This window comes from Ammospiza caudacuta, chromosome 31 (genome assembly GCF_027887145.1).
Source record: "Ammospiza caudacuta isolate bAmmCau1 chromosome 31, bAmmCau1.pri, whole genome shotgun sequence".
Lineage (NCBI taxonomy): Eukaryota > Metazoa > Chordata > Aves > Passeriformes > Passerellidae > Ammospiza > Ammospiza caudacuta.
Genome location: NC_080623.1, coordinates 1174516 through 1202116, shown reverse-complemented (window position 1 = coordinate 1202116; position 27601 = coordinate 1174516). Strand labels below are relative to the sequence as shown.

Genomic DNA, 27601 nt, shown 5'->3' with positions numbered 1-27601 from the left:
TCCGGGTGGCGGCGGTGGCGCGGCCGTCGCTGTCGCCTGTCGCGACAGGGAGGAGGCCTGGCCCTGTCGGGGGTCGCCGCTCGCTGTCGCGATGAGGGTGGGGGCGGTGCTGCGGCTCTGCTCGCGCCCGGAGCTCCGGTACCAGCAGGGACAGCGGCCGGAGCCTGGAATCCGCGAGTATTTTTATTACGTAGATCACCAAGGACAGGTGAGGGGGGATTGGTAAGGGATCGATAAGGGATCGATAAGGGTTGGGGGGTCGGGAGGGGGTTCTGGGCAACGGATCCCGCCTGGATTCTGGACAGACCGCGAAAAAATCGCAGGGAGGATCCCACAGAAAACCCGGGAGGATCCTGATCAAATCCCAAAATAATTCCGGATTGTTGTAAATTGAGCCGACTATTTGCCAAGTAAAATCAATTGAGAATTTGTTGATTACAGCGGGCAAAGCAATAAGCAAATCAGCGCTGGGCGACAGGGGAGTCTCCGCTCCGCCACTGCCGCACTCTTCTGATATTTCGTGGAGTTCTTACACAGTCCTGCTTCCGGGTTGTTGTGTAGTACTCTGCATATTCTTCCTTTGTGTCTAGGTGGTCATAGTCCACCTCCCGGAGGTCTGAAGATGAAGGTTGGTATTTTTCCTTTGTCTGATTCCTGGAGTTTTAAGCTCAATCTACTGAGTTCCTGGAATCTTAAGTTTACTGAGCGGATAAGTTAATACTGTGTTATCAATCATAGCAAGCCCACCACCCAACAGTGTACTAAGCAGATAAACAAATGTTTGTGGAACCCATTGTCTTTGGTTTCACCTTCCTTATCCTTTTAAGTCTGGAAATTTATTAGGCAGCAGTCTTACTGGAATAACTTTGTCAGCTTTGATGAACAAACTTAAAGTTTTAACCCATTACAATTCCCCCCTTTTTGTTTTTTAACCATTTTGTTCATCAAATCGTTTCTGTTTGTTTATTTTTGTTTATTAAATCTTTGCAATTCCTGTCTAGCAAGTTCCAACATTTCGTCTTCTGAGTCTTGCTCGTACTTAGCCCTAACAAGCATAAGATGTGCAGCTTCCAAGCGTCCTCTTACTATAGCAATCAACTTATTGAATATACATGGCCCAAATGTAAGCCCAAGCACCAGTAAAATTAAGGGCCCTGCAATGGTAGACAGTAGCGTGGTTAACCAGGGAGAGTGGCTGAACCATGACTCGTACCAACTCTGGTGTGCTTCCCTTCCTTCCTTCCTTCCTTCCTTCCTTCCTTCCTTCCTTCCTTCCTTCCTTCCTTCCTTCCTTCCTTCCTTCCTTCCTTCCTTCCTTCCTTCCTTCCTTCCTTCCTTCCTTCCTTCCTTCCTTCCTTCCTTCCTTCCTTCCTTCCTTCCTTCCTTCCTTCCTTCCTTCCTTCCTTCCTTCCTTCCTTCCTTCTTTCCTTCCTTCCTTCCTTCCTTCCTTCTTTCTTCTTTCGTCTTCCAGCCATTTTCTTAGTTCTACCATGGTATCAATAACAACTCTGGTATGATCACCATAAGCACAGCATTCTTCCTTTAGCGCTACACACAGTCCACCCTGCTGTAAGAACAGCAGATGTAATCCTCTTCTAATTTGTAACACCACCTCTGATAAGGACCGTACGGACTTTACTAATCCATCAATAGCTTGTTTGATTCTGCTTAAGTCCTCCTCAACTGAAATTCTAAGCTCCCTAAATTCTTTGTGCTGAGTAATCAGTGAAGTCACCCCTGTGCCAGCCCCTACCCCCCCAGCTGTGAGGAGGGCAGCTATTGTCAATACCGTAAATGGTTCTCTTTTGACCAAGTAGTGTTCCCTTGTAGTGTGTTGGTCAATTACATAATCCATGGAATGATATATAATTCTAGGTATGATAGTCACTTGGATACAGTAGTCATTTGAATGGTTGAAGAATTTCAAAGATAAGCAGGGAGTTACTCCGATGCCCTGGCATACCCATTTTGTATTAGCAGCAGGCAGAAGCCATTCCGCAGGAGGTGTGCTGTCTTTTACTCGGATGATTTCCTCGCATAAGTGCTGCTTGTCTCTTGGTATAGCCCCTATACATCACCCTTTCCCTGTTACCTGGGAGAGTGTTATTCCCTGAGAATTAGTATTTTCTTTGTCCTGTTTCCAGTGACACTGACTAGGATTTGTCCCATTCACCCTTCTAGCTTTTGCAGTTACCCCAATTGCTTCATAGAAGGGAGGCTGGATATTATAACATAGCCAACACCCCTCAGTTAGGTTCGGGTTGGTCTTGTTTAGAATTCCAAAACTGGCTTGTATTACTTTCCACAAAGTGTTCTGCTCTGTTGTTTTATTCACTTGAGTGTTATCGATCTCTTCCCCAACTGTATTTAAGGAGTTGTCTTTGGTTGGGTCTGAGGTTCGACCTATGCTCACTTCTGGATTCAGTACCGGATTCGGTCCCACTGGTTCCGGGTCCGGTGGAGCTATCTCTTAATAGCAAATAGACTGCCAGGATCCTTCCCGGCTACTGCAAATTGGACACTCCAGGTTTTCCCTATTAACCACGAGGCATCTGCTAGCCTCTGGGTAGTAATGTTCAAATACTTGCAAACATTCCCCGTTGGTGGTTGATCCCCAGTGTCGATATAGTTGTGAAGTGTAGGTTGAGTGCAACCTTTAGGTCCCCAAATGACTCCAATGTACTCGTCTTTCCACGGTGGTAGCCATCCACTGGCTATTGTTTCACAGCCCCAGTAGGTACAATAATAATGACCTGGGTAGTTACAATATCCTTTCCCTGGGTTAGCAGCAGGACACATATAAAATGCTACAGTTCGGTTTTGGTACCAGTAAGGGGTTAAAGACCCAACCGGTAATTGAAACGTGGGTGCCCCTGGTGTAACTATAGTTTGAATCACCTTAGAGTCCTCCCATCGTGTGAGTGACCATTTAAAAGATTGGTGTTCAGCTCCTTTTGCACCCACCCACTCAGGTGGTAACATACATAAGGGGAAAACCAGAACCTGCCAGAACAGATGGTAGTTGTTGCCTCCGGATTGAAATATTTGCCAATTCATTCCCCAATTCAGTGACTGTGCCCCTTTTCTTTTTAGGAGTTCATGCTCGGCCTGTTCCATAATCTTTCTCTTTGTTAGGTTAGAATCGATTCCTCCACAGGTACTTACCACTCTGCCTTTGCTCGTCAACTTGGTTGCCTCGAGCTATGAGAGAGGTAAAGTCTTCTCGGCAGCAGAGGTATTTCTTCAGTGATAACCTATCACTGTTATGCTGTTTCAGAGAGAGAGCTCATGACCCAAGGGTACGAAGGATCGGATTACAGCTTATTATCATAGCACCGTCTATGATTTTTCCAAGAACTTGACTCCCCCCTTTTTCTTTTGTGGCTGATTCCACCGTCTATCCTGACAAGTTTTACATCGACACCATCAACAACCCTCCTATTGTTTCCGGAGTTTTAAGTCTCCTGGGGCACTGGTTACTTTCCAGTTCGTAGTAGGCTTAGGCACTGGTCCTTTGATTCGGCTAGCATGCGTCCAGCCTCTCTCCGCCGTCCTGACTGCTGTCTCTGTAGTGAGTAAAACAAGATAAGGTCCTTCCCATTGTGGGGTTAATGAAGTCTCTTTCCATGATTTAATTAATATCCAATGACCCGGCTGGATCTGGTGCAACTGAAGTTCCAGTGGTGGTCTTTGGGCTATCATGCCCTTTTTCCACAGTTGTTCCCTATATCGCATTAGGGTGGTCAAGTAGGTATTAACCTGCTGGTCCCTGAGGCTGGGGTGGTCTTGGGGTGTATTTAAGTTGTAAGGCATCCAGTACAGCATTTTGAAGGGGGAAACCTCCACATCAGCCCTAGGTTGGGTTCTAATATTTAATAGTGCCAATGGTAAACACTTGATCCATGACGACTTTGTTTCTATCATCAGTTTAGTGAGTTGTTTCTTTATTTCCCTATTAATCCTCTCAACTCTTCCTGAGCTTTGAGGGTGCCACGGAGTGTGATGGTCCCATTGTATCCCCATTATTTTCATTACTTCCTGAATGACTTTAGACACAAAATGTGGTCCTCTATCAGAGTCAATTACTTCTGTGACCCCATATCTTGGTATAATATTTTCAAGCAAAATTTTAATTACTGTTTGTGCAGTTGTCCTGGTAGTTGGAAAGGCTTCCACAAAGTGCGTTAAGTGGTCTACTAGGACTAGCAGGTATCGGTATCTCCCTACCTTAGGTAATTCAGTAAAGTCAGTCTGGATGTGTGAGAATGGCCTATAGGCGAGAGGTCTGCCCCCGAAAGGATGTTCTCGAAGATAAGCTTTGTTTACTTTTAAGCAGGTTACATATCCTCTGACTACCTGTTTTGCTATGTTAAATACCCCTACACACATATATTTTGTTCCAAATTGATCTACCAAGGCTTGTGTTCCCCAATGTGTCTGCTCATGCAGTTTCTGTAGGATTCCCCGTGCCACTGCCTTTGGAACAATAGTTCTACCATCTGGAAGTTTCCACTCATGGTTAGAGTTCTCTTTTAAGCCCATTTGCAACAGTTTTTCCTTCTCTGCTGTAGTAAAACTATAAATATAACAATCTTTCCTGATGGCGTTGACAATATTCTGCACCTGGTTTGTAACAAATGCATTCTATGCCATCTGCCCCCTATGCTCCATAACATCTGCCACAAGACATTTCTTCTAGGCGGTCCCCACAGGCTTTGCACTTCTTCCTTTCCTCCAGGGGGTCCCCATTATAGTAGTCTGGGCAGCAGAGGCAATATTCCCAATCTTCGACTCCACACAATTTATATTTCTTTTCCCTCACTCTCAGTGTTAATACTGATACTGCGGCACGTTTTGCCTCTTGATCTGCTAAATTATTTCCCCGGATTCGAAAATCTAATCCCTTCTGATGTCCCCTAAATGTACTACTGCAATCCTTTTCGGTCCCCTTAGAGCCTGGAGCACTTGTTTAATTAGTTCTTTAATTAGTTCTTTCCCTGTGAATTAATTAATCCCCTTTCTTCCCATATTTTCCCAAACGTGTGCATGACCCCGTATGCATACCTTGAATCAGTGTAAATTGTGCCAGTTTTATTTTGCTACCTTTTTAAGGGCCTGTAATACCGCATACAGCTCACATGCTTGAGCTGACCAAGATTTATTCAGCTGCCCAGATTACAGTACCTCATAATTCTTTCCACCAATTACAGCATACCCAGACATTCTCTTTCCCTCCACCACTCTAGATGACCCATCTACAAATAGTTTTTCCCCTTCTTCAAGTTCCTCTTCTTCTAAATCTGGTCTAATCTTGGTCTGTTCTTCAATAGTCGTCATACAGTCGTGAGTCAACTGATTCTCCTTGGGTTCCCCATACAAGAATTGAGCAGGGTTTCGCAAGCTCGTAACCTCTAAAGTTAATTTCGGGGACTCTAACAAGATTCCTTCATATTTTAATAACCTGGAGTCCGTAATCCATTTTTCTGCTTTTTGTTGTAGTATTCCTCTAATGTTGTGGGGAGATAGAACTTTCAACTCCCCATTAAAAGTAATCTTATTTGCCTCTTCCACTAGTAATGCACAAGCCACTATTGCCTGTAGGCAAGTAGGCCATCCCCTACTTACAGGGTCCAGTAATTTCGACAGGTATCCTATGGGATTCTTTTTCCCCGCCTATTCCTGTGTAAGTACCCCATAAGCCGTGCCATCTCTGTGTTAATGAATAAATAAAAGGGCCTTTTTAGGTCCGGCAAACTCAATACTGGAGCTGCAACTAGGTCTTGTTGCAGTTCCTCTAATTGTAATTGGTCATTTTCATCTCATTTCAGTAAGCCCTCATGACTTAATTTGTTGTACAAAAACTTTACTTTACTACTGTAATTTTCGATCCATTGTCTACAGTACCCCACCAGACCCAACAACTGCCTTACTTATCTCTTACTTTTTTGGGGAAGGGAGTGAGAGGATCCCTTTAACCCTCTCAGGGTCTATTTTCTTCTCTCCCTTTTTCAAGTAATGTCCTAAGTATTTTACCTCCTCCTCCACAAATTGTAGTTTGATTTTGAAACCTTGAGCCTCTTTAGAGCCGAAAATTTCAATAGTTTAACACTCTCTGTTCTAACCATATCTTCCTCCTTTCCTGCAATGAGATTGTCTACGTATTGAATCAAATTTACCCCCTCTCCTAACTGATATTCCTGGAGTATTTGCTCTAAAGCCTGGCCAAATAAATTCGGGGACTCAATAAATCCTTGAGGTGATACCGTCCACCTCAATTGCTGTCTTCTGTGCGTCTCTGGGTCTTCCCACTCGAAAGCAAAGAAATCCCGACATTTCTCGTCTAGCGGACATGTCCAAAATGCATCTTTGAGATCGATTACACTATACCAAACATTCTCGGGTCCTAATCTACTTAGGAGAATGTGGGGGTTTGCTACTACTGGAAACCGAGTCACAGTTCTTTTGTTAATTTCCCTTAAGTCATGGACTAGCTGGTACGTCCCATCAGGTTTCTTAACTGGTAAAATGGGAGTATTAAAAGGCGACATACAAGGTTCTAAAAGTCCTTTGCTTATTAGTTGGTCAATTTCAGCTTTTAATCCTTTTCTGCTTTCTGGGGGAATTGGGTATTGTTTCACCCGTACCGGGACCTCGGGGTCCTGTATGGTAACAAAGAAGGGTGGAATATTTAACCGCCCCACACTATCAGGGGTGTACCACACCTCAGGATTAATCCTCTTCTCGTCCTTCACTCTGATGGGGCACAATCTGACCTTTAGTTCTTCGTTCTTTACTTCTATAGTTATTCCCAATTCGACAATTAGATCTCTCCCCAAAAGGTTAAAATCTGTCTCAGGAACCAAAAGAAAATCCCCCACCCCTATCCTGATTTCTGTTTCTATTAGAACTTCTTTGATAATTGGAACTTCAAATGGTTCCCCTTTTGCCCCTATTACTACAACAGTTTCCTGGGAAATTTTACACCCTGCAGGTAAAATTAGAACAGTTGATCTTTCAGCTCCTGTATCTACCATGAATTCATATTCTTGACGCTGGGGACCTATTCTAAGTTTTACCAAGGGCTCTTGATGTTTATTGTATGTCCCCAGCAGATAGAGCCCCTGACGCCCCTAATCTTCTTGAAACATTCTCTCATCCCTCTTCTTCTTGCAGCATTCTCTCTTAAAGTGTCCTTTATTCCCACAGTAAAAACAAACACTCTTCCTTCCTTCAATACTTGGAGCTCCAGCTCCTTCCTTTTTTTCTCCTTGGAACATTTGTCCCTTATAATCCAACTCTCTTCTTTCCCTGACAGCCACGGCCATCATCCTAATCTGTCTTTTATGTCCTTCATCATCCCTTCTTACATACACCTTCTGAACTTCCCTTAGGAGTTCATCCAAACCCCTGTCCTCCCAGTGATACAGTTTTTCAAGTTTTTTCATCCCATGATTTAGCTACAAAGTGCATCTTTAGAAAAGATTGTCCTGCTGGACTATCTGGGTCCAGTCCTGAATACATCTGCATATTTGGCCTAAGTCTTTCTAACCGATCTGTAGGGGTTTTATCTTTCTTCTGCCTCTCATTGATTGCTTTGTCGATGTTTTGTCCCCTCGGGACTGCCTCCCTTACTCCTTGGATAATTATGGTTCTCAAGTCCTGCATATGAGTTCTATGCACCAGGTCCTGATGGTTCCAATTAGGGTTCTGCAGGGGCCATTTAGTATCTGCACTCAGACCCTGGACATGTTGTGCATCCCAAATGTGCATTCCTGCCCTCCGAATCATGTTTTTCTCCTCAGTAGTAAAAAGAATACTCAGTAATTGATTGTATTTCTTCGCAAGTGTAGGTATTAGGGCCTAAAAATTGATCCAGTCTTTCGGCTACTCCCAGTGGGTCTTCCAATAACTTGCCCATGTCCTTCTTAAATTCTCTGACATCCCCTGAATTAAGGGGAACTGATATAAACCCAATTCCAGCTTGAGCACCCCCCATTGGCATTTCCCTTAGGGGATAGAGGTTGAGCCTTTTGTTTTTACTTAGAGTCAGTGGTCCCCTTTGCTCACTAGGTGGCTCCCTTTGCTCGAGAGTCTCTGGGCCATCAGGATAACCGTCTGGGAAGGGGAGGGGATCTTCATCCTGTCTCTCTGTTTGAAAAGGGGGTGCATTTGGAGGGGTATATGGGGGTGGGATTAAGAGAACTTCCTCCTTTTTCTTATTTTTCTTTTTATAATTTACGCCTCCACCCCTCTCCCTTAGAGGGTATATTTGTATTAAATTACTTGGTCTTTCAACCCAAACCCCTGCATAATAGGTTTCTTTCTTATTAAGATGGGGCTTTGAATTCACCCATATATTTAAATCCTGTCGGACCTAGTACTCTTCCGATCCGAATATGGGCCAATATACCCCTGGGGATATTTCCTTCCCGCCCCAGATTTCTACACAATAGTGAATCATCCTGGTCTTATCTTTACCCTTCGTGCTAGGGTAATGTTCCCAATTATCTAACATGAATCCCAGCGGACTGTCTCTAGGCACTGGGGGCAGTTTATCAAGTTTATCAGATACAGACGGCTTACTTCTTGTCTGTCCCATCCTCTGGAGTACGCTCGCCCCGTCTTATGGAGTACACTCACACAATAAATCTGCTTTCACTTCCCCTGGTTCGTGGTCCATGTTCTCACGAACAGTAGGAAACGCACTACTGAGGGTCCGCAATCGCTTGGGGAATCTGAGCTGCCAGTTCCCCTATCACTCGCAACACTCCAGGTTACCCAACCCAGACTGAATGGCTACCGCATGATACTCACGCGTCCTGCATCCTTGTCCGGACCTTTGTGCACAAAGTTTACAGGGTCGACCAGTTCCCTTTGCTTAATGCCTTAAATTTTGGTTCATCGGTAGGGTAGAAGCGAAAAGTCGGACCCGAGGCCACCAGAGACGGGGCGCCTCCTCGGTAAAATCCGCCCTCCGCAGTTATCCTATCCAAGTCACAGCACCAAATTTGTTATAAATTGAGCTGACGATTTGCCAAGTAAAATCAATTGAGAATTTATTGATAACAGTGGGCAAAGCAATAAGCAAATCAGCGCTGGGCGACAGGGGAGTCTCCGCTCCGCCACTGCCGCACTCTTCTGATATTTCGTGGAGTTCTTACACAGTCCTGCTTCCGGGTTGTTGTGTAGTACTCTGCGTATTTTTCCTTTGTGTCTAGGTGGTCATAGTCCACCTCCTGGAGGTCTGAAGATGAAGGTTGGTATTTTTCCTTTGTCTGATTCCTGGAGTTTTAAGCTCAATCTACTGAGTTCCTGGAATCTTAAGTTTACTGAGCGGATAAGCTAATACTGTGTTATCAATCATAGCAAGCCCACCACCCAACAGTGTACTAAGCAGATAAACAAATGTTTGTGGAACCCATTGTCTTTGGTTTCACCTTCCTTATCCTTTTAAGTCTGGAAATTTATTAGGCAGCAGTCTTACTGGAATAACTTTGTCAGCTTTGATGAGCAAACTTAAAGTTTTAACCCATTACATGGATTAAACCCAGATTAAACCCTGATTAAACCCAGATTAAACCTGTATCAAATGCAAATAAATCCCAAACAAATCCCAGCTGGATCCTGGCCAGATCCCACACAAATCCCGCCCAGATTCCAAAGGAATCCCAAAAAAACCTTTCCATGGACTCGGGGCAGATCCCAAAACAATCCTAAAATTTCCGGGGCAAATCCCAGCTGGATCCCCTTAAAAAAAACCACCAAAAGGATCCAGGACAGATCCCAAATGCATCCCAGAGATAAATTCCAGGTTTTTTGGGGAAAACTCGCCCTTTTCCTGCTTTTTCTGCAGCTTTTCCTGGATGACACCAAAGTCAAGAACTTCGTCACCTGCTTCAAAGGTACTGCCCTAATTAACCTGATTAATTTAATCTCTTGTTATTTTGGAGCTGAATATTTATTTGGATTTGGTTATTAATTGAGATTTGAGCCTTCATTAGGATTTAATCCTTAATTTTAGGTGGGACTGCCTAATTTGCATATAAATATTTCATTAATTAATAATTTCCTCGGTCATTAATTTCCCTAATTATTAAATCCTGAATTAATTATTTGCCTAATTAGTTAATTAAGAAATATTTATTAAGTTAAAAAATTAATTTTTATGAAGCATTTTCCCTTCCCAATTCTTCTTTCCCTTCCCAATTCTTCCTTTCCTTCATCCATAAAATTCCCAAAAAACTTCACAAAAACCTCCAAAAAACCCTGGAAAAACAAAACAAAAAAAATCCACAAAAACCACCAGAAAACCCCCAAAAAACCCAACAAAAAAACCTCAAAACAACACTGGGAAAACACTCAAAAAACCCCAAAAAAACTAAAAAAAAAAAAGTGTGAAAAAAACCCCAAAACCCACAAAAATCACCAATAAAAATCTCCAAATAACCACCGGAAAAACCTGCAAAAAAGCCCCCCAAAAAAACACCACAAAACCCCCAAAATACAGTTTTGAAAACCCAGAAAATGGCCAGAAAAACACCAGAAAATGGCCAGAAAAAAAACCAAACCAAAAACCAACTAAAAAAACCCAAAAGGCCCCAGAGACCACCTCACAAATCACCACAAAAACCCCAAAAAGACCCTGGAAAAACCCAAAAAAAACCCACAAAAAAAAAAAAAAAAAATTTACAAAAGCCACCAGAACCCCCCCCAAAAATCCTACCAAAAAAAACGCCCAAAGCAACACTGGAAAAACCCTCAAAAACCCCCAAAACCCACTACAGAAATTACCAATAAAAAACCCCAAATAACTGCTGGAAAAACCTGCAAAAAAGCCCCCTGAAAAATCCAAAAAACACCACAAAAACCCTGAAATACATTGTAAAAAACACAGAAAAGCAAAAAAAAAAAAAAAAAAAAAAAAAAAAAAAACACCAGAAAACTGTCAGAAAAAAAAAAACCTAAAAAAAAAAAATCCAAAAGGCCTCAGAAACCACCTCACAATTCACCACAAAAATCCCAAAAAGACCCTGGAAAAACCCAAAAAAACCCACAAAAAATCTTCACAAAAACCACCAGAAAATCCAAAAAACCCCACCAAAAAACCCCACAAACAACACTGGAAAACGCTCAAAAAAAAGCCTCAAAAAATCCCCAAAACTCACTACAAAAATCACCAATAAAAACCCAAATAACCGCTTGAAAAACCCTCAATAAAGTCCCTGAAAAATCCAAAAAAAACCCACAAAAACCCCACAAAACATTGAAAAAAAAACCCAGAAAAACCCCAAAAAACCACCAGAAAACTACCAGAAAAAAACCTAAAAAAAATCCCTAAAGGCCTCAGAAATCACCACAAAACCCTCCAAAAGACGCTGCAAGAACCCAAAAAACCCCACCAAATAAAACCTTCAAAAAACCCCAAAAAAGCCTCAAAAAACCCCAAAACCCACTACAAAAACCACCAACCCCCACCCCCCCCCCCAAATAACCACTGGAAAACCCTGCAAAAAAGCCCCCAAAAATCCAAGAAACACCACAAAACTCCCAAGATACATTGAATCAAAATCCAGAAATGCCCTAAAAAAAACAGACAACCGCAAGAAATAAAAACCTAGAGAAACCTAAAAAAACCCCAAAAGGCCCCAGAAACCACCTCACAAATCACCACAAAAACCCAAAAAAACCCACTGGAAAACCAGAAAAACCATCAAGTAAACATAAAAAGCCCCCAAAACGATACAGAAAAACTCCAGAACAACTGAAAAATCCCTCTATGAAAGGCTAAAAAAAAAAACAACCCAAAAAACACCAAAGAAACACCCCAAAAACAACACTGGAAAAGCCCCCCAAGAAACTCTGGAAAACCCACCAAAAAACCTCCAAAACCTCCACAAAAACCCCAAAACTCTCAATAAACTCAATTTAAAAACTCAAAATACCCCAATAAAAATCCTTAATAAACCACTTGAAAATCCCCCAAAAAACCCAAAAAGATGCCAGAAAAAAAACAAAAACCACCCTGAAACCCCTAAAAAAACTCCACGAAACTTACCAAAAAACCAACAGAAAACCTCCTAAAATCCACCAGAAAAGCCAAAAAGATCTCAACAAAAACCTCTTAAAAAATCTCTAAAATCCATCCACAAAACCAAAAAACCTACCAAAAAAAAATCCCCAAAACCACCAATAATCACCCAAAAAAAAACCCCCAAAAAGACACCAGAAAAACCCCCAAAACCACCACACAAACTTCCAAAAAACCGCCAAAGACCCCAAAAAGACACTGGAAAACTCCAAAGAAATTTCAAAATACCAATGGAAAAACACCCAAAAAACCTGGGAAAAAACCTAAAAACCCCCCAAAAATGCAAAAACTGACCAAAAAATATTGCATGGAAAGCACCAAAAAAGACCCCAAAAAAACTTCACAGAAACCTCCAAAAAATTCAATAAAACCTCCAAAATACCTTCCAAAACCAATAGAAAAACCACCGGAAAAACCCCCAAAACCACCAAAAAAATATGAAAAAACCCCAAAAATCCACCAGAAAAGCCCAAAAAATCTCCACCAAAACCCATCAACGAAACCACATGAACCCATGGAAAAAAAGCCCAAAACCACCAGAAAAACTTCAAAAAACCCACAAAACCACTCCAGAAGCGCAACAGAAAAACCCCAAAGAAACCCCAATATACTATTGGAAAAACCTTTAAAAACTCCTAAAAAACAACTCAAAAATCACAAAAAAAATTCCAGAAAACTCCACTAATAATGCTTCAAAAATCATGACAAAACCACCAAAAAATGGCAGAAAACCATCTAAAACACCCAAAAAAACTGCCAAAAAACACCAAAAAAATCCTCAAAAAACCCTACTAAACCACTATTAAAAAATACTGGAAAAACCCGACATAAGACAGGAAAACCCTAAAAGAAAAACCAAAAAACCACCACATAAAACCTCAAAAAAAGCCCCATAAGACCCCAAAGAGGCACCAGAAAAACCCCAAAGAAACCCACAAATACCATAGGAAAAACCCCAAAAATCACCCAAAAAACCTGGAAAAAATCTCAAAAATCACCTAAATCCAGAAAAACCACCAATAAAACCCAAGAAAATCTCAATAAAAAGCCCCCAAAAATGGCAAAAACCCATCCAAAACCCACCAAAAAACAGTCAAAAACCACCAGAAATGCCTACTAAATCATTATGAAAAACCACTTGAAAAACCCCAAATAAGACAGGAAAAACTCCCCAGAAAACCCCAAAATGACCACTAAAACCACCAAAACACCATTAAAAACTCCCCAAACAAATCTCCACATAAACCCCAAAAAAACCACAAAGAAGCATCCAAAACACGCCCAAAATTGGCAAAAAACTCGCTAAAAAGCCCTACAAAACTACCAAAAAACCACCACAAAACCCCCAAATTAGACTAGAAACCCCCCCCAAAAAAACCCCAAAAAGACACAAAAAACCCCCTAGAAACACCACAAAAACCTCAAAAAGAGGTTTTTTTTACCTGCAAAAGACTCCAGAGTAGCACCAGAAAAACCCTAAAGAAACCCCAAATACCTCTCAAAAAACCCCAAAAAACACTCAAAAAGACACTAGAAAACCCTCAAAAACCCCCCAAAAACCTGAAAAATAAGGGAAAAATTACCAAAAAAGATCCCAAAAAACCACCAATAACACCCCAAAAATTCTCCCTGAAATCCCGAAAAAATTGTGAAAAACCATCCAAAAGAACCCATAAACCATCCAAAAAGTGACCGAAAAACCCTACTAAGCCTCTATTAAAAAACACTGGGAAAAGCCAAAATAAGACTGGAAAAACACCAAAAACAACCCTAAAACCACTATAAAGATACCAAAAGACACTGAAAACACCCTACAAATAAAACCCAGAAAACCATCAGGAAACCCCAAAAATCTCCACAAATTCTCCACAAAATCACCAAAGAAAACCTCTTTACACAGCCCCCCCTAAATCCCTGTCACTGATCCTGGAATTTTTCCCCCAGACGTCGGATTCCTCTCCTTCTTCTTCCGGCACCTGGAGCGGAACCGCAGCGGGCGTTACCAGGAGCACTTCCCCTTCCTGTCGCGCTGCGGCCGCGAGCGGAATTTCCTTCGCTGCTCCGACCTTCCCGTGGTTTTCACCCAAATCCTGCCCGGCCCCGGTGGCAATTCCCTGCTGTCCTACTGCGGGGGCGGCTCCAAGCTGGTGGTGCCCTTCCAGCCGGGAATGTTGGCCGTGTGCCCGCGCAATGGGCGCCTCTACCACCCAGCGCCGGAGAGGGTCGGTGGCGTTGGGTTGGTGCGTTGGGCCCTGGCCCAAGAGTTGAGCTCGGGGTTTCGCTTCCAGGATGGGCCCCAGCAGCCCCCGACGCATTTGCTTTGGCAGGGGAAGGAGCATCGGCTCTCTGGGGAAATCCTGGGAATGCTGCGGGCAGAGAAATCGGGATCGGAGGTGGGAGCTGCAATTTCCGCCTCGTGAACCGCTGAAAATCGGAATAAACTCGGTCCTACAGTCATTAAATTCACTGGTTAATTAATTGTAGACTCTATTTTTGATTTAAATAATTAATTTCAGCAAGCATTTCCTTTCCCAATTCTGCTTTTCTGTCATCTCTAAAATTCTCAGAAAACCCCCAAAAAATTCCATGAAAACTGCCAAAAAACTCCCAAAAAACATCGGAAAAAGACCCAAAAAGACACTGGAAAAACCCTAAAAACTACCACCCTAAAAACCCTAAAAACATCATTTAAATAAACCCAAAAAAACCTCCCAAAAACCCACTGGAAAACTCAAAAAACCCCTCCTAAAATAACCCCAAAAAGACACTGAAAAAATACCAAAAACCACCACCAAAACCCTAAAAAAAGCCACCAAAAAGCCCACTAGAAAACCCCAAATAGAAGTCCATAAAAAACTCAAAAAAACCCCAAATAACCACAGGAAAACACCAGGAAAACCCAAAAAACTCCAAAAGACCACCAAAAAACCTACCAAACAACCCCAAAAAACACTGGAGAACTCCAAAAACAACAACAAAAGAACACCAAAAAAAACCACCCAAAAGACCACCAAGAAAGCCCCAACCCCCCCCCCCCCCCTAAACCCACTGGAAAACTCAAAAGTAAACCCCAAAAAAATCCCAAAACAACACTGAAAAAATACCAAAAACCACCACCAAAACCCTAAAAAAGCCACTAAAAAACAACCCAAAAAACCCCAGTAAACCCCAAAATAAACTCCATAAAAACCCCCAAAAACGACCCCAAATAACCACAGGAAAACCCAGAAAAACCACCCAAAAAACTCCAGACAGCCCCAACAATAAACTCCATGAAAATCATCAGGAAAACCCAAATAAAAAATAAAAGACCACCAAAAAACCCAGCAAAACTAATCCCAAAAACCACTGGAAAACTCCAAAAACAAACCCAAAAATCACAAAAAAACCTCAAGAAACCCTCAAAAAATCACCAAAACCCCTAAAAAGCCCACTGGAAAACTACTGAAAAAGCCACCAAAATACTGAAGTAATACCAAAAATCACCACCAAAAAAACCCCAAAAACCCTGAAAAAGCCACTAAAAACCAACCCCAAACAACCAGCAAACCCCAAATAAAACTCCATATAAACCTCAAAAAACCGACAGCCCCAACAAAAAAACTCCATGAAAACCATCAGGAAAACCCCCCAAAAAAACCCCTAAAAGACCACCAAAAAACCCACAAAACTAACCCAAAAAAAACACAAAAAAAACCCACCAAAAAAACCCCAAAAACAACAACAACAACAAAAAAATTCCAAAACCTACCGAGAAAGCCCCAAAAACACCCTAAAAAATCCTGTTGAGAGTCGTTGGGGTTGGGTTGGTGCATTGGGCCCTGGCCCAAGAGTTGAGCTCAGGATTTCGCTCCCAGGACAGGCCCCAAAAGAAACTCCATAACAACCTCAAAAAAGCCCCAAATAACCACAGGAAAGCCCCCAAAAAACACCAGAAAACCCCCCAAAAACCCCAGACAACTCCAACAAAAGCTTCATGAAAACCGTCAGGAAAATCCAAAAAATACCCTAAAAGACCCCCAAGAAACCCCCAAAAAGACACTTGAAAACCCCCAAAAAACACCAAAAAACCCCAAAAGACCCCAAAGAGACACTGGAAAAATGCCGAAGAAAACCCAAAAATACCACTGGAAAAACCCCCAAAATCACCTGAAAAACCTGGAAAAAACCCCAAAAATCACTAAAAATATTCTAGAAGAATCACCAATAACACCCCAAAAAGTCTCTATGAAAAGCCCCCAAAATGGCAAAAACCCATCTAAAAATCTGCAAATAACCACAGGAAAACCACCCAAAAAACCCCAGTCAGCCCCAATAAAAAACTCCATGAAAATCATGGGAAAACCCCAAAAACACCCTAAAAGACCACCAAAACCCCACCAAAACTAACCCCCAAAAACACTGGAAAACCCCAAAAAACAACAACAAAAAACACCAAAAAAACCCACCCCAAAAACACCCCAAAAACAAAAAAAAACCCAACCCCAAAAACCTTAAAAAATGTACTGAAAAAAACCCCAAAATATGCTATTTTTGATTTAAATAAATAATTTCAGGAGGAGTTTCCTCCTTTCCCAATTCTTCTTTTTTCTCATCTCTAAAATTCCCAGAAAATCCTAAAAAAACTCCTTCCTTCTTTAAATCCTGCATTTGGGGATTTGGGATGGAGGATTTGGGAATTTGGGATGGGGGATTTGGGATGAAGGATTTGATTTGGGGGATTTGAGATTAAGGAATTTGGGATTTGGGGTGAAGGATTTGGGATTTTTGGATCAAGGATTTGGGATAAAAGATTCGGGAATTTGGGATGGGGGATTTCAGAATTTGGGATGAAGGATTTAGGAATTTTGGATGAAGGGTTTGGAAGGAAGGGTTTAGGGGATTTGGCAATTTGTGGATTCGAGATGAAGAATTTGGGAACTTTGGATCAAGGATTTGGGGATTTGGGATGAAGGGTTTGGGGGATTTGGGATGGGGGATTTGGGAATTTAGGATGGGAGATTTGAGATGAAGGATTTGGGGATTTGGGGTGAAGGGTTTGGTATGAAGGATTTGGGAACTTTGGATCAAGGATTTGGGAATTTGGGATGAAGGATTTTAGGGATTTGGAATGAAGGATTTGGGAACTTTGGATCAAGGATTTGGGATGGACTTGGGGGATTTGGGATGAGGGATTTGGCGATTTGGCGATTTGTGGATTTGGGATGAAGGATTTGGGAACTTTGGATCAAGGACTTGGTAGTTCGGGATGAAGGATTTGGGAATTTGGGATGAAGGGTTTGGGGATTTGAGGGGGGTTTGATAGAAATTGAGTGGTGACAGCTAATTAATTAATAACCAATTTCAGATAAATAATTAATTAATATTTATTTCATACTTAAATAATGTCCCATATGAATTAAAAACTTTGGGATTGGGGTGGGAAAACACCAAAAGGGATGGAAAAACATCGGGATGAGGGGGAAAACACTAAAATAAAACACAAAACACCAGGATGGGGTGAAAAAATATAAAAACCAGACAGAAAAGCACCAAAATAAAGGAAAAAAACCAGAATGAGGCGGAATTTTGGGATGAAGGATTTGGACTTTGGGATGAAGGATTTGGATTTTGGGATGAAGGATTTGGATTTTGGGATGAAGAATTTGAAATTAAGGTGTTGGAGCTTTTCCACCATGGAGGCTCCAAGCTTTTCCCAAATCACAAGGAGAAGAAGTCCAAAGTTCTGTGGCCATAGGGGTTGGAAGTCCACACGAGGTCACTCCTCCTGGAATTCGCCAACATTTGGCAAAACTCAACATTGGCTGCCGGCAAAAGTTCCTCGTCCACCAGTTCCTCAAAATTCCAGGCGGATTCCGGCGGCAGTGACTCTGGCTTGCAGCAATCCACGGGAAGGCATAGACGACCAGGTGGACGTCGCGCAGCTCCAAGGTTTTCTGGAGCAGATCCTTGAGTGTGGCCGTGGACAGGGGATTGCCGTAGACTCCCAGGAAACACAGGTGCGAGCAGTGGCGCAGCGGCGGCAGCAGCGCATCCAGATGGGAGTCGGCCATGCAGCATTCCATGAGATCCAGGTGCAGCAGTGAGGCTGAGGTTTCCTCCAGGAGCAGCCGCAGAGGCTCCAGGAGGCCCTGGGAGAAGTCATGGCTGCTCAGGTCCAAGCGCTTGAGGGCCAGAGCTTGGAAGCTTTGGGAGAGGAAGGCGAGGTCGGCGGGAACGAGGGAGCAGAAGGCCAATTCCAAGCTTTCCAACGGAGCCCGGAGGTCGCTGGAGGGAGGGAAAAGGGAGAGGTGAAGATTGGTTGGGATTTGTGGGCAATGAGAGCTGGGATTGCATCCATCTCTGTCTTGGGAAAGAGCTCCCAAGACCATCAAGGTCAAGGTTTGAGAATGATGGAATTGTGAAGTCAAGTAGTGGAGTTACGGAATGGCTGTGGTTGGGAAAGATCTCCAAAAACATTGAGTTTGACCTCTGAAAATCCTGGGATTTTGGAATGATGGGATCATGGGATTGCGGGATGGGTGAGGTTGGGAAAGAGCTCCAAGACCATCAAGTCTGACCTCTAAAAATCCTGGTGTTTTTGGAATGATGGGATTGTGGGATTGTGAGATAGGTGAGGTTGGAAAGGTCTTCAAGAACATTGAGTTTGACCTCTGAAAATCCTGGGATTTTGGTATGATGTGATCATGGAGTTACAGAATTATGGATCCATGAGATTATGGGCTCATGGAGTAGCGGGGTCATGGAATCATGGAATTATGGAATGGCTGAGGTTGGGGAAAACCTCCAAGACTATCAAGTTCAAGCATTGAAAATCATGAAATTATGGAATGTGGGATCATGGAGTTCTGGAATCATAATTCATGGAATTGTGGAATGTAGGATCATGGGACGCTGGGATCCCAGAGTTCTGGAGTCATGGAGAGACTCTTTGGCAGAGGAAGAGGAGGTCGGCGGGAACGAGGGAGCAGAAGGCCAATTCCAAGCTTTCCAACGGAGCCTGGAGGTCGCTGGAGGGAGGGAAAAGGGAGAGGTGAGGATTGGTTGGGATTCACAGGGAGAACATCGGGAAAGATCTCCAAGAACATCAAGTTTGACCTCTGAAAATCCTGGGATTTTGGAGTGATGGGATCATGGAGTTATGGAATGACTGAAGTTGGGAAAGAGCTCCAAGAACATTGAGTGTGACCTCTGAAAATCTTGGGATTTCGGAGTAATGGGGTCATGGAATCAGGGAATTACTCAGGTCAGGAAAGATCTCCAAGACCATCAAGTTCAAGGTTTGAGAATCATGGAATTAGGGGATCACAGAGCCATGGAATTGTGGGATGGGTGAGGTTGAGAAAGAGCTCCTAGAACATCGAGTTCAACCTCTGAAAATCCTGGGAGTTTGGAGTTACGGGGTCATGGAATCATGGAATCACTTAGGTCAGGAAAAGTCTCCAGGACCATCAAGGTCATGGATTGAGAATCATGGAATTATGGAATCATGGGGTTATGGAATTCTGGAATCAAATTGTGGAATTACGGAGTGGCTGAGGTTGGGAAAGAGCTTCAAGAACATCAAGTTCAACCTCTGAAAATCCTGGGATTTTTGGAGTGATGGGATCATGAGTTACGGAATGACTCAGGTTGGGAAAGATCTCCAAACCCATCAAGTTCAAGGTTTGAGAATCATGGAATTATGGGATCACAGAGCCATGGAACTGTGGAATGACTGAGGTTGAGAAAGAGCTCCAAGAACATCAAGTTTGACCTCTGAAAATCCTGGGATTTTGGAGTTATGGGGTCATGGAATTGTGGAATGACTCAGGTTGGGAAAGATCTCCAAGACCGTCAAATTGAAGGTTTGAAAATCATGGAATTCTGGGATCATGGAGTCATGGAATTGTGGAATCAAATAATGGAATTATGGAGTTACTCAGGTTGGGAAAGGCCTCCAACGCCATCAGGTTTGACATCTGAAGATCATGGGATCATGGAGTTATGGAATGGCTGAGGTTGGGGGAAACCTCCAAGACCATCAAGTTCAAGGTTTGAAAATCATGAAATTATGGGATCATGGAGTCATGGAATTGTGGAATGACTCAAGTTGGGAAAGGTCTCCAAGAACATCGTATTTGAACTCTGAAAATCCTGGGAGTTTGTAGTTATGGGATCATGGAGTTATGGAATGAGTGAGATTGGGAAAGAGCTCCAAGAATATCAACTTCAAGGTTTGAGAATAATGGAATTATGGGTTCACAGAGCCGTGGAATTGTGGAATGGCTGAGATTGGGAAAGAGCTCCAAGAAAACCAAGTTTGACCTCTGAAAATACTGGGATTTTGGAATAATGGGATCTTGGAGTTATGGAATGGCTGAGGTTGGGAAACATCTCCAGGAACATCATGGAATTATGGGATCATGGAATTGTGGAATCAAATAATGGGATTATGGAATTACTGAGGTTGGGAAAGGTCTCCAACACCATCAGGTTTGACATCTGAGGATCATGGGATCATGGAGTTATGGAATTATGGATCCATGAGATTATGGGGTCATGGAGTTGTGTGGTCGTGGAATTGGGGAATTATGGATTGGCTGAGGTTGGGGAAAACCTCCAAGACTATCAAGTTCAAGCTCTGAAATTAATGGAATTACGGAATGATGGGATCATGGAGTTCTGGGATCATGGGATCTGGGATCATAATTCATGGAATTGTGGAATGTGGGATCATGGAATGTTGGGATCCCAGAGTTCTGGAGCCATGGAGAGACTCTTTGGCAGAGGAAGGCGATGTCGGCGGGAACGATGGAGCAGAAGGCCAATTCCAAGCTTTCCAACGGAGCCTGGAGGTCGCTGGAGGGAGGGAAAAGGGAGAGGTGAGGATAGGTTGGGATTCACAGGGGAAATGTGGGGAAAGATCTCCAAGAACATCAAGTTTGACCTCTGAAAATCCTGGGATTTGGGAACGATTGGATCATGGAGTCATGGAATAGCTGAAGTTGGGAAAAACCTCCAAGACCATCAAGTTCAAGGTTTAAAACTCATGGAATTATGAGATCACAGTGTTACATGGCTTTGCAAGGGTTCCTCAGGGTGAGAGAGATAGACGAGAAGGCTGGATTTATTATTTTATGATTATTTATTATTTTATGATATATAATACATTATGACTATACTAAAAGGAATACAGAGAAAAGTTCAGAAGCTACTAAGCTAAGAATAGAATAGAAATAGGAATGAATAACAAAGTTCTGTGTCCAGGCAGAAAGCAAGGACAAACTCTCCCGTGAGTGGTCAGCAAATCCAAACACTCACAGAAGACCAATCACAGATGCACCTGTTACATTCCACAGCAGCAGATAATAATTGTTTACATTTTTCTTCTGAGGCCTCCGCTTCCCAGAAGAGGAAAACTCCTAAAAGAAAGGATTTTTATGAAAGAATGTCCGTGACATCTTACCTTTCCAAATTATATAAATTAAAAAGAAAAATGCTGATGTGGAATGAACAGGAAATTTCTTCACCTGTATAACATATGATACTAACAAATCACTAAAACAATCTTACAATCTAAGAAAATGCAAAAAACAACACAAAGAAAATTCAAGTCCAAGCAGCTGAGTTTCAGGAACAGTCCATGGGCTGAAAATGTTCCTCTTGGACATATCTGAAAGTCCTTTTTGGTCCTGAAACAGGCTTTCTGCAAAAAGTCCCATCAATAGTTATCAAAAACCATTGACGGTCATAAAACAATTTCAAACAATTTCAAACAATTTGAACAATTTGTGGAATGTCCTTTTCTGGCCCTTCAATGCTTCAGTGCTTCAGAGCTGCTGCCAGCTATTTCAATCTTTTTTTATTTAATGTTTAATTTTTTTTTTTTTCTATCGAAAAGAGCAGCAGCAGCAAAGCAGCCAGAGCCAGAGAAAGAAAGGCCCTGGGGACCCTGGCCCTTTAAGGGACCAGGAACCCCAAAGCTGGCCCACAAAAGGTGGGCCAGGACCGGTAGGAGAAACCACAACTCCCAGAGACATCAGGAGGCCACACAGTGGCCCTGGCCCAGAAACTTCCTGAGCCCAGGCCAAACCCATGAAGCAGGCTCTGCATTCCCACAGGCCTGCACCCTGCTGCTAGTACAATGGCAGCACGGGTGGTGAGACGCTTCCTTTCCCCAAAACCACTGAGGCATGCCAGCAGCAGGGAAATAGAAGCCTTCCCCAGAAATTCCGTCTTGGGTCTGGAGATGTTTGTTCCTCACAGCAAACAAGCCACGGTCTCTTCCAGCTGTGCCCTCTCCCTCTGCAATGCAAATGCATCAGGTGTGTCTCCCATCTGCCTCATGGCACCACCCCCTCTGGGCTGGGCACCAAAGGCAGAATTCTCGGGACGCACCTGCCCCCTGCACCTGCGCCGCTAGGGCGCAAGAGAAACGGCAGAGATGGCAACCTCTAAGGGACAGCAACTGACCAAAAACTCCCCAACCCGCCGAGAATGCTGATCTTGAAAGCAGGCAGGCAGGCTGCCCCCCGTCCCCCAGCTGTCGGGCTGCGCCGGTTCCATGGAAGGAGTGGCTGATGCCCTCTTCCCCTGTCCCAGCTCACCCCACAGGGGCTGCAGGGGCAGCCCCGGGACAACCTGAAACACTTGGGGGGGAAATCACGCTGGGTGTAGGAGCGGCTGCGGGCTGCTCCGAGGGTCCCGTGGGTTCGGCGCTGTCTTCAGCACCATCCGGAACAGGGACTGTCTCAGCTTCAGGTGGCGGGGAGGCTGGTGGAAGCGGCGGGGGGGGCGAGGGGGCTGGAGAGGATTCCTCGTCCACTGAGTCGGAAGATGCAGACGCGTCTTCGTTGCCTAGCAACAGTGGCTCAGCTGCAGGAAACGACACTGCTGTGTCCCTTGGCTCTGAAAGCGGCGGCAGGCAAGGCGTGGGGTCGGCGCCGTCTTCTGCCGCTGACTCTGGGGTCAGCCATGGAGATGCAGTCGCCGGCGGAACGCACATGGACAGCGGCGAAACAGCCGGGAGGGGTGGCGGTGAAACAGCCGGGAGGGGCTGCGGTGGAGAATCGCTGTTGCCTAGCAACATCAGCGCAGGCAGGGAAACCAGCGGAGGCGGAGGCAGGATCGCCCGGAGAGGTGGCCGTGCCAGCGGGGCAGGTCTTGGAGGTGTCCGCAGCGCTGGCAGGGGCAGGGGGGCCTCAGAGACCGGTACCTCCCCCATCTCTGAGCAGGGCGGGGTCCGAGAGGCTGGCTGTGGCAGCACCGCCCACTCCCCTCCCCCTGGAGAGAGAGAAGGGGGGGAAGAGGCCACTCCATCTGCGCACGCTCGGGAGAAAGAGTAAAAAAACCTTCTTCTTCTCATGGCAAAGTTTCACTGCCCCCCCGCCGGGGGGCAGGGGGGGCTGGGAAGCAGCATCTCATCCCCCTCCAAAGGGTCTTCTCCCGCTGGGAATGGAGGAAATGGAACTTGCCCTGTGCAATTAGCAATCCAGGAAAAAACAGCTGCTCTCCGCTTCAAAACTGGAAAGAGCTTTCTTAAATGCTGGGTAGACGGGAGGGAATCCGCACCCCTGACCCCAAACGAATCGGAAAAAGGAGTCCATGCACTCCCATACGAAAACATCCAAGGCAAATAGCACATCAGTAAAGAATCCAAAAAGCTTTGCCCATTGAAAGAACTCATAGAGATCTGTTTCTGACAGGAAAAGTCCATCCTCTTCATCCCATTTTTGCCAGAGGGCAATAAGCTTCTCCTCTGAAGGAGAGAAATGAACCTCATTGTCCAGAGGGGACATTCCCCATATGAACAGCCACAAACTACGAAAGGCTGGTTCATCAGGAAGGGAAAAGCCAACAGTACCTTTTGAAAGAGTCCAGCAAGCTCTGGCCAGCTCCACGGTTCTGCTGCTCTTTTCAAACATCTTCCTGGAGGGGTTTCCGGTTCACTTATGGTCAGCCTTGGCTGTGAACTCTGTCCAAATCAGGATCTTCAGCTCTTCAGCTCCTGGCTTGAATCCACTTCTGTGGTCACTTCTAAAGCAACCATCAAATGCTACACATACAGGATTTTACCCAGTGCAGCAATTTGCTCCTCTGGTCTTATCAAATTAATATTTGTCCTTACACGAGGGGTCCGCCAAATGTTACATGGCTTTGCAAGGGTTCCTCAGGGTGAGAGAGATAGACGAGAATCTTGGTCTCATGATCAGAAGGCTGGATTTATTATTTTATGATATATAATACATTATGACTATACTAAAAGGAATACAGAGAAAAGTTCAGAAGCTGCTAAGCTAAGAATAGAATAAGAATCTAAAACCAAGAGAGCTCTCTGTGAATCTGTCCCAGAGCTTGGTCCTGTGATTGGCCCTTAATTGTAGACATGGAACATGGGCCAATCACAGGTGCACCTATTACATTCCACATCAGCAGATAATTATTCTTTACATTCTCTTTCTGGGGCCTCAGCTTCCCAGAAGAGGAAAACTCCAAAAAGAAAGGATTTTTATGAAAGAATGTCTGTGACAGTCTGTGACAGGGCTGAGACCAGAGCCCAGTGGATTCTGTGTCTGCCATCACCTGTTGGGACAAAAAGGGCACTGATCCGCACCTCGGTGTGGCTGATCTCAAAGCCCATCCTGTTGTGTCCTGAATGGGGGCAACAGCTTGTCCGGGGCTCAGGCTGGCTCTGGCTTCTTCCCATCAGTGCCTGTCAGTGCTCATGTTTGGGCTTTGCCAGCCTTGTTGTGGTCGCTGCCCTGTCCCTGAGGGCTGGAGGGACTGCAGAGGCTGGAGCCTTCCTTAGCTGGGAGAGGGGCATCTTTGAGCTCAGCCTGCTCATAAACAGGTCAGGGTACTGATGCTGAAAGCCCCATCGGGATCAGTTATAGCTTGAGCTGCTCTGGTTTACAAATGGGAAGGCATTCCTTTGGCAAACTGCTGAAAGGTGGGGAAGATGTTCTTCTCTCCTGGGAATGCATCTCCCCGTGCTTTGTTTCCTGTCAAAGAACTCTTCAAACGTCTGTACAAAATCAGTCTCTGTGCTGCAGAGCTGTCTGCCTGGTTGTGGTTGTTGTTACCCAGCTGACCACAAAGGGCTCAGAGCTCCAGGCACTGGGGCTACCTTTTGTATCTCCTGGAAGCTGGGATCTCTACTTTAAAGTCAGCATCTTGCATTTTGTTTTCCTCAGGGAGAATGGTGAATCCCACCTAAAATCCCCTGATGAAATACATGCATCTGAAATATATTGGCAGCGGGTGAGTCCAACAGCAGTTACTCCTGCACAGCCGATGGCCAGGTGTTTTTCTGGTGGAATGTCTATCCAGCGTGAAGTCAGGCCAGCTGCAAAGATGTTCACACAATGGGGATAGATTGTCCCATCTCTCAATGCTGCTCAGAATTTGTGAGTGGGCTCAGAAGGCATTGTCAGAGATGCCTTGCTACCAAAGTCTTGCCTGCATCAAGGAACGGGACCTGGAAGGTCTCCTTGTCTCTCAAGTGTGGGACAGCTCTGTGTTAATTTCTTTAGCATTTTTTGTATGTCTCAAAATCATGCTGGCACACTAATGAAAAAAGAAGAAACTTGCTTGCCTGAAAGAGCAACCTACACCCTATCAAAGCTGTGAGATAGCAGTTCCCAGGAACAATTCTTTCCCCTGGTTTGAAGAGGGAAACACTCTGTGTTCAGGATAGGAACCACACCGTTTAGAAAGTGAAACCCAGGAGGAAAGACTAAACTCCCTTCAGAAGTTGGACCCCAGTGCTTCAGGAACAGGCCCAGTGCCCATGCACTTGAGAGGAAAATGCATCATCTGCCTTCTGGCAGAGCCCTCCTGCCTCCCGCAGGTTTTGACACTTCCAGCAGAGATCTCCTGTGTGGGCTGGCTTTCACTGCAAGATCTAAATGGCTTCTCCTTTCTCTGCTTCTGTTTTGTTTCTAGGACTTTTGGAGATGTTTATAGAGCACTGGACACTGCCACAGGAGGAGAGGTAAATGTCAACAGCACCTGCAGACTCTGCTGCACTCGAGGGCCTTCCCCTCTGGTGTGAGCGGTGGCTGGAGCTTTGGGCAGAGCTGTGTTGAAAAGGCACAAGAAGCAAAGACTGGTGCCAGCCCACAAAACACATTTGGGACTTTGTCCTCCTGAGCTGCCAGAAGTAAGGCAAGGAGGGCAGCGGTTCTTTTCAGATGCGCTCACTCGCTCTCCATTGCTAAAACAAAGGTGGTGCCTTCGAGCACCTCACTGCTCTATGGGGCTACAGCTTCAGAGTCCTGAATTCTCATTTCTGGCTGCCAGCAAATCCATCTGAAAGTTAGTGGTAGTTCCTTAGCCACCTGCAGTGCTGCACTTGGGAACTGCACATAGGGAGAGTTCTGCAAGGCGTCCCTGAAAGCCCTAAGCCCTGCCCATATCACAACATGTATCCACAGAGTATTAAGGCATGGATTACTTCTTCTGAATCCTAGAAAGAGCAGCAGAGAGTGTGGTCAGAGGTTTGTGGGTGATAGTTGAGACATCACTGTTACCAAGTGGACAAGGCAAAATTTCAGTGGCCCCATGTGTCCTGTAACTGGCTCCCAAGGGAGCAGAGAAATAGACTGTTGGAATGTCAGTTCCTAATTACTGCAGTGCCTAATCACAAGGCAGTTTTGCACATCTCAGCTGTGTCATTGCAAAAATCACTTGCTCCACTTGCCTTGTAGTCTCGTGCCACCAACCTCTCAAGTTACTGATTTTCAATGTCGTTTTAGGTGGCAATAAAAAAATAAATCTTCAAGGACTGAGGAGGAAGGAGCTAACCTTTAATGAAATAATGATCATGAAGAGGTATAGGAGTCCCAATGTTGTGAGTTATTTAGACAGGTGAGAGGTCATGGTCTTATCCCATGGATGTGCATTTACATACAGCAAACATGAGAGGTTAAAAACGCACTTTGGTCAGTGGCAGAAAGTAGAGCTGTTAATTTTTATTTTTTCATATTTCTCTACTCATCTCCAATGGATCAGAAGAGAGTGCATCTTGTCTGCATGAGTCTTCCCTGGCACACCTACTTTGATAATTATTCCAAAATTATTCAAAACCTGAATCTGCTGTAACTTCCTAACTCAATAGCCTGGAAGTTCACTGCCTCCACATTTATTTGGGATTGATTTTTTAAAGTTTCTTAAGTGCTGATGAACCATCCTAAAGTGGATTTCCCTTGGATTGTTGCCCCTCTTTGCCATTGCTATGCATGCCAGGAAGACTAGGTGCTTATTTCCAGAAACACCATGCCTGACACATTTTTTATCTGGGCTGTTTCTAAACTGCACTTTTCAATTGCTGCCCATCTAAGACATCTCCTTTTACACAGCTGTGTCTTTCTCTTTGAGACTGCACAGATTGCAAACAATGCACAGCCAGGAGGGAATATCTATTCCTTTGATTCTGTCCTTGTCACAAAGGCATCTGGAAATAAGAAACCTGGAAGCAAAAATTCTACGTAGCCATGCATGTTCATCTCCATGCCCTTGTTTCCTTCTTTC

The 27601-nt window shown here is 44.2% G+C and overlaps 1 protein-coding gene across 1 annotated transcript; it reads left to right on the top strand.

Annotated features, from left to right (window-relative positions):
* C31H8orf82 (chromosome 31 C8orf82 homolog) lies at positions 1-14559 on the top strand. The gene is made up of 3 exons (XM_058822194.1): positions 1-208; positions 9854-9902; positions 14033-14559. The coding sequence occupies exons 1-3, from the start codon at positions 92-94 to the stop codon at positions 14506-14508; spliced, it is 642 nt and encodes a 213-aa protein (XP_058678177.1). The 5' UTR covers positions 1-91; the 3' UTR covers positions 14509-14559.
* The last annotated feature ends 13042 nt before the right edge of the window (positions 14560-27601 follow it).

Bases quoted from the DNA above. Each gene is read 5' to 3' on its own strand.
- C31H8orf82 (XM_058822194.1), top strand. From the start codon at position 92: ATGAGGGTGGGGGCGGTGCTGCGGCTCTGCTCGCGCCCGGAGCTCCGG. The intron at 209-9,853 runs GTGAGGGGGGAT...CTTTTTCTGCAG, and splicing joins ACGTAGATCACCAAGGACAG to CTTTTCCTGGATGACACCAA. The intron at 9,903-14,032 runs GTACTGCCCTAA...TTTTTCCCCCAG, and splicing joins CTTCGTCACCTGCTTCAAAG to ACGTCGGATTCCTCTCCTTC.